The sequence below is a fragment of the Erinaceus europaeus genome, chromosome 2 (genome assembly GCF_950295315.1).
Source record: "Erinaceus europaeus chromosome 2, mEriEur2.1, whole genome shotgun sequence".
In the NCBI taxonomy this organism is placed as follows: Eukaryota; Metazoa; Chordata; class Mammalia; order Eulipotyphla; family Erinaceidae; genus Erinaceus; species Erinaceus europaeus.
The window spans coordinates 54,195,139-54,206,248 of NC_080163.1; the positions used below are offsets into that span (position 1 = coordinate 54,195,139).

Sequence of the window (11,110 nt, forward strand, 5' to 3'; positions counted from 1 at the left end):
ATGTCTGTGTGTGTGGGGTGGGGTGGGGAGAAGAAGCATCGTAAGTGATGAAGCAAATAATTTAGGTGTTTCTGTCTCTTTCCCCCTTTCTGTCTCCACTCTCCTCTAAAAAAAAAAAAAAAAAAAAAAAACACATAAACAAAATACACCAGGAGTGGTAGATACTTTGTATAGTCATCAAGCTCCAGTGATAACCTTGGTGGCAATTAAAAAAAATGATAGAGCAAGGAGGAGAGGTAGCAAAGGAGGAAGTAATAGACAGATAATAGAGAAAGGGACCATAGCACCAAAGCTTGAACCTGGGTTGTGCATGTGGTGATGCAGTACTCTATCCAAGTGAGCTATTTTGCAAGCCCAGAGTGCTTCCTTTGTGAATTAAACTTTAGGTTGAAGAATCTATTGTGGTCTTTATTTACAGGACTGGAAAAAGTAGTGAAGTTGATCAATTCCATCCTCTTAACTATTTTAAGAATCCTTTCTAAGGCAATATGACATTAGAAACCTCCACTTGTGGGTTTCAGTACTGAGCACTATATTGTAGATTCTCATAATTTCTAATCACATTTCAGAATTTTTCCAAAGACTATTTCATATTCAAGTCTATTGTTTGCTCATGGTGGTAGCACTTCAAATATTTGAATGAAGCTATTATTTGAATGATAGGTTTGATTCTCATTAGTGTAAATCTCACTGTAAACCAGTGACTTGAGTACCTATCATGTCTGTTAATCCAAAGACTCATATATGACAGGTATAAAAACTTCATTTTAGATGAGAAGTTGTAATTCAAAAAGATGAAATGATGTTTAATAATAGTTAATGATGCTTCAATTAAACAAGTGTTAAATTGAAAGATTGGGCTTGATTAAAATATATCTGAGCCCTGTCAACTTTTTTCCCTGTTTTTTTTTTTTTCTATTAATGTAAGTGGATGGAGTTAATAAACTGAGAAACAGATGTAGGATAGGAACAGGGCAACTTCTTTTACTGGAAAACTGATTTCACTAACAGGAGTAAAAGCATTTGTCTGGCCTAGGAATCTAATAGGGCATGGTGAGATGATAGCCATCAAATCATAAAAGCTAAGATGCTGAATCAAAGGCCAATTATTTGTGCATAAATAAACACATACCACATATACGAATGTACATACAATGCCTACATACATGACAAATCATAGATATATGTATATACACTCTCATATGTACATATATACCCAGACACATATACATACACACATGTGTTCCCTAGCTTCTATGAAAAGGCCTTGAAGTGATTGAAATGAGTGAACTAGTGTTTATATAATTCTATAACCTTCTACTCTTGTATTAAAAAGAACTAAGACTCATCTCTAGAATAAGTGGTTTATTCCAAAGCTATTGCTGAAGATGAACTTGGAATTCCTTGCAGTACCAGAAAGCAAGAAAGTGCATAATGATAGATGTATGCAAAAAGAAGAAATTTGTTACAATTTGGTTATAAAATTTGTTACAATTTGGTTATGAAATGAAACTATAGTAGTGAATTACAATTCATTTAATAAAGCAGGGAAGGGACATGTGGAGGTAGCAATGTTGTCATGAGTGGCTTGGAGGGGAAGAGAGGATTGGATCAGGAAAAGAGGGGGCAACTATGTATATGTGTAGACAGATAGTTGTAGAGATGACAGTGGGCCCATGTCTACAACCTTAGGGGAACTATGGTGGATTGCAGCGGAGAGACTGAAGATTCAGAACTCTGGTGTTAAGAATGGTGTGGATTTAAATCCCTGTTGACATGTAATTTTGTAAAATAAAAAAATTCATAAATAAAAAATAAAGCAGGGAACTTAAATTTAAAAATAAATTGACAGATTAGCACTGAGGTATTTACGTAGTTCCAAAACACTTATTACAAAATATTTGATAATTACATGTGAAACCTGGTCTGCCAGACTTCTTCTTGTTCTAGGGTTTAACATGAATGATAAATGGGCACAAATCAAGTACCAACCAGTAAGATTCAGCAAAAGCATAGCCTGTTTTTTTTTTCTTTTTTTTTTTCTCCAGGGTTATTGCTGGGCTCGGTGCCTGCACCATGAATCCACCACTCCTGGAGGCCATTTTTTTTCCCCTTTTGTTGCCCTTGTTGGTGTAGCCTAGTTGTGGTTATTATTATTACCATTGTTGATGTTGTTCATTGTTGGACAGGACAGAGAGAAATGGAGAGAGGAGGGGAAGACAGAGAGGGGGAGAGAAAGACAGACACCTGCAGACCTGCTTCACCACCTGTGAAGTGACTCCCCTGCAGGTGGGGAGCCGGGGGCTCGAACCAGGATACTTAACTCCGGTCCTTGCCATGCGCCACGTGCGCTCAACCCAATGCGCCACCGCCCGACCCCTGCCTGTTTTTTTTATATTACCTGAATTAAACCATCAGTAAACACCAGCAAACCCAAGTTAAGGAATATTATGCAAGGTAGTTTGCCTGCAATCCTTCCAGAATGTTTGAAAATTTCACAACTTTCAATATTGTGAAAGTCAAAGAGACTGAGATATTCTGGAATTTAAGAGTTAAAAAAAAAAAGGAAGTCTGAAAAGCATGGAATTCTGAGTTGACTCCTTTTCTTCTAGGGCATTTTTAAGACAATGGTGAAATTTGAATTGGTTTAAACATTAAGGTGGGAAGAATGTATTAGTGTTAAACTTTTGTTATGGTCATGTGGGAGAATGTTTCTGTAATATAAAAAAAAACATTTGCAAATGATGGAGCATTGGCTCAGTAACTTAATCTTGAATGATTAAAAATTATCTGAGTCGGGCGGTAGCACAGCGTGCTAAGTGCAGGTGGTGCAAAAAGTATCTACACTATACTAGTAGATCTGTAATTCTAAAACTGTCTTAAACTTAAAAGCCTTATGCAGAAACTTCAGTTATATTTGTACTAAAACAATGATTATCCACCCTCCTCCTTTTGTGTAGCAAGCCAAAGAAACATCGGATAATGTACAGATAATTTAGAAATAAAACTCTCAAAATTCTCCTCAGTTAAGTAACTGAGGAGTCTTGTTCATGAACTTCTGGGTGTTATTGGCTGTGGTGTTTGAGGTATGAAGGAAGGAGGGAAACCAGAAGTAGGGATGGAGAGAGTGGTGGTAATAAAGTCAAACATATAATGCCTACTTTAAAGCATTTTTGTAAGCATTTTGCATAATTAAATCCATTAATCATCATAATCCTTTACGAAAGTCATTTTTGTTATCTTCACTTTTTAAGTCAATAAAGCTGTGAACAAAAGAAGTGAAATAACTTCCCTATCATCAGCGTCTTGGACATAATCCAGACAGACTAGTCCCATGGCCTGCTCTCTCAATCACTGTTGGAAGAATAAACCCCTTAAGGAACTAAAAGAGCTGTCACAATACTGGAAAGGGTTGGAGAAGCTGGGAACATTGTTGAGTAAACATCATCAGTCATGTACATTTTGTGAGGCTTGCCAGAGCCCACAAGCCTTTGTAAAAAGGCCTCCCTACCCTGATCTGTAGCAGCAAGGAGTCATAGTGTAAACATTAGGAAATGGAGAAATGATATATACCTGAAGCACTGAGTGAAGACCTGTAACTTGGCAAAGTGCTCCATGAACTTAAAATGGTCTTTGTGTCATACCCTTGAATATTCAGTATGGGTATTTATTGGAACAATATCAAGCTCACATATACAAATTCAGGCAATGTTCTTGACTGATTTAGCTGCTAAAGATACAGTGAACCATTTTTAGATTTTGAGTTTATCACTCACACAGATGTTATAGAGAAGAATAAGCCAAAAGTGTCATCTCTTTGTCATCTGAACTGATACATCTAAAAGACTGGTAATGAAACAGGATGATTCGGATAACTGTAATGTGAGCTTGGTGCAGGGCAGCCGATTCTAGATTGTTGCTAAGAGGTTTTGGTTTTGTATTCTGCTGCTCCATTCTATGTGGGATAGGACAGACAGTTTTACTCAGAACCTGTGAGGCAAAGAGATAATTCTCTTGACAGCCTCTTATGGGAGATGGGACGATAAGGAAGAGACAGATTCTATAGTAGCTCCTATAGATCTCCCATTATCTCAGTTATAGGAGAATCTAAACATGTTCTCCATATACCTTCCATGGTGAATAAATTCCTCTGTAAAGAACAGTTAAAAGGGGGCTGGCTGGGCGTGGTGCACCTAGTTAAGCACACAGAGAACTCGCTCAAGGACTTGGGTTCAAGTCTCCGGCTCCCCACCTGCAGGAGGGTCACTTAACAAGCAGTGAAACAGGTCTGCAGATCTCTTTCTTTTTCTCTATCTCTCCCTCTTCTCTCAATTTCTCTCTTTCCTATATAATAAAATGGAAAAAGAAAAAAAAATGGCTGCTAGGAGAGAACCCTGGAGGTAAAAACAAAACAAAACAAACAAAAACAGTTAAAATAGCATAGGATGATGCCATGAAAAATTCCTGCTAGATGTGAACAAACTGTATACCCTCTGTGAGGTCTTGACATCTTTGCTAGAAGTAAAGTAGTACAGTTGCTCACTGGTCCTCTGAATAGACATTAACATTAGCTGCAAATGTGGAAACAATTTTGGATTGACAACATGTAGACATCTGGGTCCAGAATCCTCCTGGTCAACCATGCTCCAGTGGTGGAATCTGTTAGTGTGCAATACTTATACAGAATCCTCTTGGTCAGTGGCAGAGCTTTCTGCTTCACTTTTACTCTAATCTACTTTATGAATTGTTTGGATCAAATTTCCTATTGTCCAGTAATTCATGTTTTTCACTATTGATCTAAGTATTTCTGGATTATGTGCTAGACCCATTCAGACAGAATTTGATGTTAACTGGACATATGCAAACTGTTTGCCCAATTCTGATTCGTGTTACTAATAATACTTTCAAATTTGTGATAGACTCCGAACATACAAGACAGTCTTCCTCAAGGTGTTTTCAAATTAGCCTGTAAAGAAAACATTAATACAAATAATTGTGCTACAAAGAAAAACAGCATAAGCAGCATGGCAAAGTCACAAGAAAAGCTTATATGGCTGTTTCAAAAGGTGTTTTATTATTATTCAGGTCAACATATCAGGGAATAAGTGACATTTAAAAGGTACTTTTTTTTTATATTCACAAATTCCCAAGAGAAGGAAACATGTTGTATAGCATAAGTGGATGGGACAATAGGAAACACCTGTCTGGTTGAAAAGGTTGTGGGGAGGAGGGCATATAAGAACCTTAGGGGAGGGGATGGGATACGGGGAGCTGGTGGTGGGAACTGTATGGAGTTGTACCCCTCTTATCCTATGGTTTTGTCAATGTCTCCTTTTTATAAACAAATAAGTAAATAAGTAAATAAATAAATAAGGAACCGTAATTGTGCTTTCTGTTGAGAGAGATGGACAATATAGAGTAAACCACATGCCAGTTTTTAGTAATTTCGGTGGACTCTGGTGTGTACCTCATATCCAATTGTTCCCTATCACAGTATTCTGTTTGCTTTTTAATGGCACGTACCAGTAGATTTCTCCTTCTCCTTTGTCCTCTTCCTCTTTCCCTCCTTCCCTTTCCATTTCCCCTTCTCCTCTTCTTCCTCTTTCTTCCCTTCTCCTCTTCTTCCTGTTCCTTTTTAAATTTTTATTATCTTTATTTATTGGATAGAAACAGTCAGAAATTGAGAGGAAAGGAGGTGATAGAGAGACACCTGCAGCCCTGCTTCACCACTTGCAAAGCTTTCGCCCTGCTGGTGGGGGTCAGGGGCTCGAACTCGGGTCCTTTCACACTGTAACATGCCCCTAAACCAGGTGCGCCACCACCCAGCCCCTTTCCTGTTCCTTTTTAACCTGTTTATTGTGTCTTTATTTTGATACACTGTTAAATTCTTGAAGGCAAAAAATTTGGCTTGTTTTACTGCTATAGTCTTTGTTTTTGACGTAGTACTTGATATACAGTACACAATCAGTAAACATTTGTTGAACAAATGAGTGAAAATAGTAATTCTTACTAGTTACTTGCGGGTGCACATGTATACAATGCTGTCCCCCCCATTTGTATGTATATAAGTTTGTCTGGCTGTATGTGTAGCACAGGTTCTAGTCTTTAACCCAAGCCATCTGTCTCCACCAGTGTCTGCTTTTCTAAATAATCCCATCAAACATTCCCCCATATAACCAGCCAGCACTAAATAAGGGAAGATGTCTTGTCATAGTAATGTGTGAGTGGGGACAGGGTGCGTGGAGGTCTTTAAGTTGTTTATACAGCAATGCTAAGTAATGTGAGTCTACAAACCTTGGATAGATAACTAAGAGGAAAGCATTTAACAGCTCTAACCGATATAAAACCTTCACTCCCCCCCCCCCCCAGTATCCTTTCAGGAAAGAACTTTCTAGAGCTCTTTGCCTTATACCAGCATCTCTGTACAAGGGCTTATGAAAGAAGTCCTTGAAATGCTTTATGCTAGGACGTGGTTTCTCATGTGAACACGAGGGAAAGTGGTAAAACCTCCAGTTTGTTTAATGAGGAAACATGACCTCATTCCTTTCTTCTCTGGGGCGAGTCAAGTGGTAGTGACTGAGACTCAGGTCCTTTCAGTGGAGGTATAAGTAGATGTGTGTATGAAAGCAGCTGTCACATTTGGCATACCAGAGAAACCGCTCACTGGTTTGGTAGAGTCATTGGATTTTTTTAGTTTAATTTTCAACTCTAGGTAAACATCACTGGTAACCTGTCATGAAGTTGGTAAATGTGTGCTTGCTGGTGGTGCTTGGCATTTGCAGTTACTCTGGTAAGTAGGCTGTAACAGATAATGCTTCTTTACTTTCCTGTTAATGCCATCATTAAGACCAAGTTCCCAGTGGGATATGATGGAGGGAATTTTAGAGGCACAAAATGGGAAGGGTAGAAAGAATTCCAGCTCACACATGCATGCACACACAAAAACATTCAAGTGCTAGTCAGATATAAGGACTACCCCTTACGCTTCCTACATAAGAATTTAGCCAAGTCTTACTGAGTATCAACAACAAAGCATATTGCTTATTTCCTTATTTCCATTGTTTTCCTTATTTCCATTGTTTCTACTCTTCCTTACTTGAGTTGAAATTTGACTTTGCAAATTTTTTCTTTTATTTGAAGACATTCCTGCTATCATCTCTAATCAGCCATGTTGTCCAGTTGGCCCTTCTTAGATATAGCTACATTGATCTCTACACCTCTTCAAAGAATATTTATTGGAGTGGATAAAATGAATTATATACATAACTGTTGATATATAGGTGTGTGTGTGTGTGTGTGTGTGTGTGTGTGTGTGCATGTCACATCTGCCTTTGTAGCCCCAGCTTGCTTCTGCCTTGCTGAAAGCTATAAAAGTAAAGCTGAATTTACACTCAGGGCTAGAGTTTGTAGAATGATCTGAACACTCAGTCTGCATAAATAAAAACTCCTTTCTCCTTCACCCAACCCTGGTTCCAGTCTCCTTGATTTTCCAGTGGAATTCCAACATTTTCCCCTGACAATGTAGCTTAGAAATTGGCTTCTTGAAGTAGAATGGGAATGGAGCAATTTTATTTTTAAAATTTCTGTATTTTTTATTTAATAGATTTATTTTCATGAGAGGGGAAGAGAGAGAGAGAGAGAGAGAGAGAGAGAGAGAGGGAGAGAAAGAGAGAGAGAGAACATTATGGAACATGGGATTGAACCTTGGACCTCTGTAGCTCAGGGATCCAAGTCTAGTGTACCACCGTTGTACTGTTTCCCTGGTCTGAACTGATTTATTATTTTGGGAGGTACTTGTAACAATAAGATTTATTTGGGCATATGTGTACAATGTATCAGAGTGGTCACTACTCATTCAGAAAACAGAAATCCTGGAGAGCTTCCTGCTTGGAATAAATAAGTACAGAGAGTAGATTCACCAAAGTGTTTAAGAAGGGACCATGACAAATTGGGTGCTTTCCTACATACATTGAAAAGTTGACTTGAGGATTTTATTGAACTTTAGAATGAATATGTGAGTTCGCCATTTGGGGCTGTTTTATAGTTCTTCAGTGCCCAGAGGAAAATATATGTTCACTGAAGCAGCAGAGTAAAGATGAGAAGGTGGGTGGAAGGAAATAAAGAACCCCACTCTGAAGAAGAATTTTAGAGAGTAATTAGGTGATAGGTGATGAAAGTTCAGAAGGGGTACAGGCTTCATCTTTATAGTCTGATTAGGAAAATAAAAATAATTGCAGAAGAAGATGAACAATATAACAGAGTATTAGCCACTTTACCAGCAGGAAGATATGTTTTCTTCATTCATTCTTTCTTTTTTCTTTTTCTCCTTCCCTCTCTTTCCTTCCCATTCCCTCCCCTTTCCTCCCTCCATCCTTCCTCTTTTTGTTTTAATTATTTGTTGGATAGAGACAGCTAGAAATCAAGAAGGAAGGGGGAGATAGAGAGGGAGAGAGACACCTGAAGCCCTGCTTCACCACTCACAAAGCTTCTCCCCTGCAGGTGGGGACTGAGGGCTCAAACCCAGGTCCTTGTGCACTGTAACATGTGCACTCAACCAGGTGCGCCACCACCTGGCCCCTATCCCTCCTCTTTATTTCATTCCCTCCCTCCCTCCCTTCTTCCTTCCCTTCCTTCCTTCCTCCATTCTTTTCTTCCCCTTCCCTTCCTTCAATATTCTCTTCCCACTCTCTCTTTTTCTCTCTCTGTTCACCAGAGCTTTCCCACTCCAACCATACTTTTTTTCCCCAGATAGTGATGAGACAAAAATTTAGAGGGAGAGAGAGAAAGACAACAGAACACCAAAGCTTCCTCCAGTGTGGTGATAAATAGACTAGAACCTGGTTTGTATGCATGACAAAGCAGGTGCACTATCAGAATGAGCTAATCTCTCCAAGTGGAGATTCTTTATGGCATTTCCCTTTTAGCTTCAGAGCCATCACGCACAGCAAAAACAGACACATGTGACCTATTCCCCTGTAGCAATATCTATCTGAGTCCTGACTATAACCAAAGACTGTTCTAGTCATAAAAGAAAGTAATGAATAATCTGAGATTTCTTGTTATCATAGAGCCTACATTCTATTGAGAGGATGAAAACAAAAGAAAAAATAGTGATGTTTTAGGTAATTATAGGAAAACAATTAAGATAGAGGGTAAGGAATGGTGTCTATTTGAGAATGTAACATTTGTGGAGAAATAAAATAATATGGGGAAGAGCACAATGTAATTACTGGGGAAGATGTTTTAGTTCTAGAGATATTGGAATGAGTGCAGAGGATCTGAGGCAGAAGTTTTCATGGGAGATCAAGATGAAGTGGGTGGCATACAGCCGCCATGGACAGAGTGGAAGGTGAGATTAAAGACAGGAAGCCGATATGCTTGTTTCACGTGGCTTCTTTTTTTTTTTTTTTTTTTTTACCGCAGCTAAGGCTTTCCTCATCAATAGTGTACCAATTCCTGTTAAAGATGCCTTACCTTTACCTGTGGACAACCTTATCCCCTTTTTGGATCCATTGAAAAATTTTCTGACAACTTTGGGCATTTCTGTTGAGCACCTTGTGGAAGGGCTGAGGAAATGTGTGGATGAGTTGGGACCTGAGGCCTCTGAATCCGTGAAAAAACTGCTGGTAATTACAACTTGTGGGACTGAGTTTTGAAGGGCAGGAATTGGGTGTCCAGACTGTTCACACTCTCCATCTCAAGCTCTATCTCCAATCTGTTCTTACTTGTGAATGTAGTGGCCCCCTGGCTGTTTTCATATAAAATTTTATGTCTTGAGTCTCAAGAAAAGGGTAATAACAGCACATCTACAAGGACTCGTTGGTTGAATGAGTTCTGTGTTCTACTTGTGGCACCGTATCTCATTTGGAATGAGACTTATCTACTCTGAGCTTTTGTTTTCCTGTGAAGCAAATAGTGACTAAATAGAATCAATGGTGAGGGGACTGTTTATTGAAATGTACTAAATATCTATAAGATGCTCTTATTTTTAAGCTTGTCCTTCTTCCTTTCAGCGGGCCCTGTCTCATTTGGTGTGACAGCAGGATAAAGAGAAAGTGGAGGTGGAAGGAGGATGATTCTCCTTTCTCCCTGGCTGAGACTCATTCTAACCAATTACAAACCAACCATCCTAAATTGTAGTGATTGATGCGAAGAATGAATAAAGCAATAAAAATCACTGTTGGTCCTGTGTTCTTTTATTTTGGGAAATTCTGTTCAAAAAGGTCAAGATAATTTTTACTTTGGGTCATAAACTCTAGAGATTCCGATGTTATAAAGCTGACCCTCACTTTGCATAAGATTCACAATCATTTATTTCCTTTTCCTTATTTCAAAGTTAAACATCTCCATTTTCTTCATCTGTCATTTAACTGACAGTGTTTACAGACTTCTCAATCTTTTGCCTACCTCCATGTAAAGACATTTTAAAACATAAATGGAAAATACTGGTTGTAGGTTTGTATTTATTCAATGAATTTGGTCTTATAATCTTCATTGGTTTAGAGTTTACATTACCAGAATGCAAGTTTTTACTAAGTTTTCAGTTCTACTAGGATCACTGGATTGCATTATTATTATTATTGTTATTATAATATTATAATTATTATTTTACCAGAGCACTGCTCATCTCAGGTTTATGGTAGTGTAGGGGATTGAACTTGGGACTTTGGAGCCTCAAGCATAGGAGTCTCTTTGCATAACCATTATGATATCTACTCCTGCTCACTGGATTGACATCACAAACCCTTCTGCTGAGTTAGGCCTTTGCTACATCACCCTTTGGCAAATGAGTTCTGAATTATCCTTTTCCGCATGCTACCATTTTACAACAGTGGCTGAACTTTTTTTTCAAGACATGAAGCTGCTTATATGTGTTCACCTATGAAATAAATTTCAAACTTGCTAGTAGAGCATGTAAGGCCCTTTATGATAAGATCTTTGCCTGCATGTCAAATCTCAGTCTCCTCAGTAATATTTTTATTTTTGCACACATGTTGGTAACCCCTTTGAAAATATAGCCAGACTTATTTGCTGTTACTACTTTTATACCATAATGAAAAATAAGTTTCTTCTCACCTAGAATGCCTCCTATATTTCAGACATGGACCTG

General features: G+C 38.4%; 1 protein-coding gene across 2 annotated transcripts; it reads left to right on the forward strand.

Annotated features, from left to right (window-relative positions):
- Nucleotides 1-6,642: 6,642 nt before the first annotated feature.
- SCGB3A2 (secretoglobin family 3A member 2) lies at nucleotides 6,643-10,151 on the forward strand. 2 transcript variants are annotated; one of them, XM_007516432.3, is made up of 3 exons: nucleotides 6,643-6,790; nucleotides 9,424-9,626; nucleotides 10,014-10,151. In XM_007516432.3, exons 1-3 carry the CDS (start codon nucleotides 6,736-6,738, stop codon nucleotides 10,035-10,037), a joined length of 282 nt encoding a protein of 93 aa, XP_007516494.2. In that variant the 5' UTR covers nucleotides 6,643-6,735; the 3' UTR covers nucleotides 10,038-10,151. The 2 variants fall into 2 exon arrangements, with proteins under 2 accessions (XP_007516494.2, XP_060042387.1); XM_060186404.1 differs by lacking the exon at nucleotides 10,014-10,151 and having other exon boundaries at nucleotides 9,424-9,758.
- The last annotated feature ends 959 nt before the right edge of the window (nucleotides 10,152-11,110 follow it).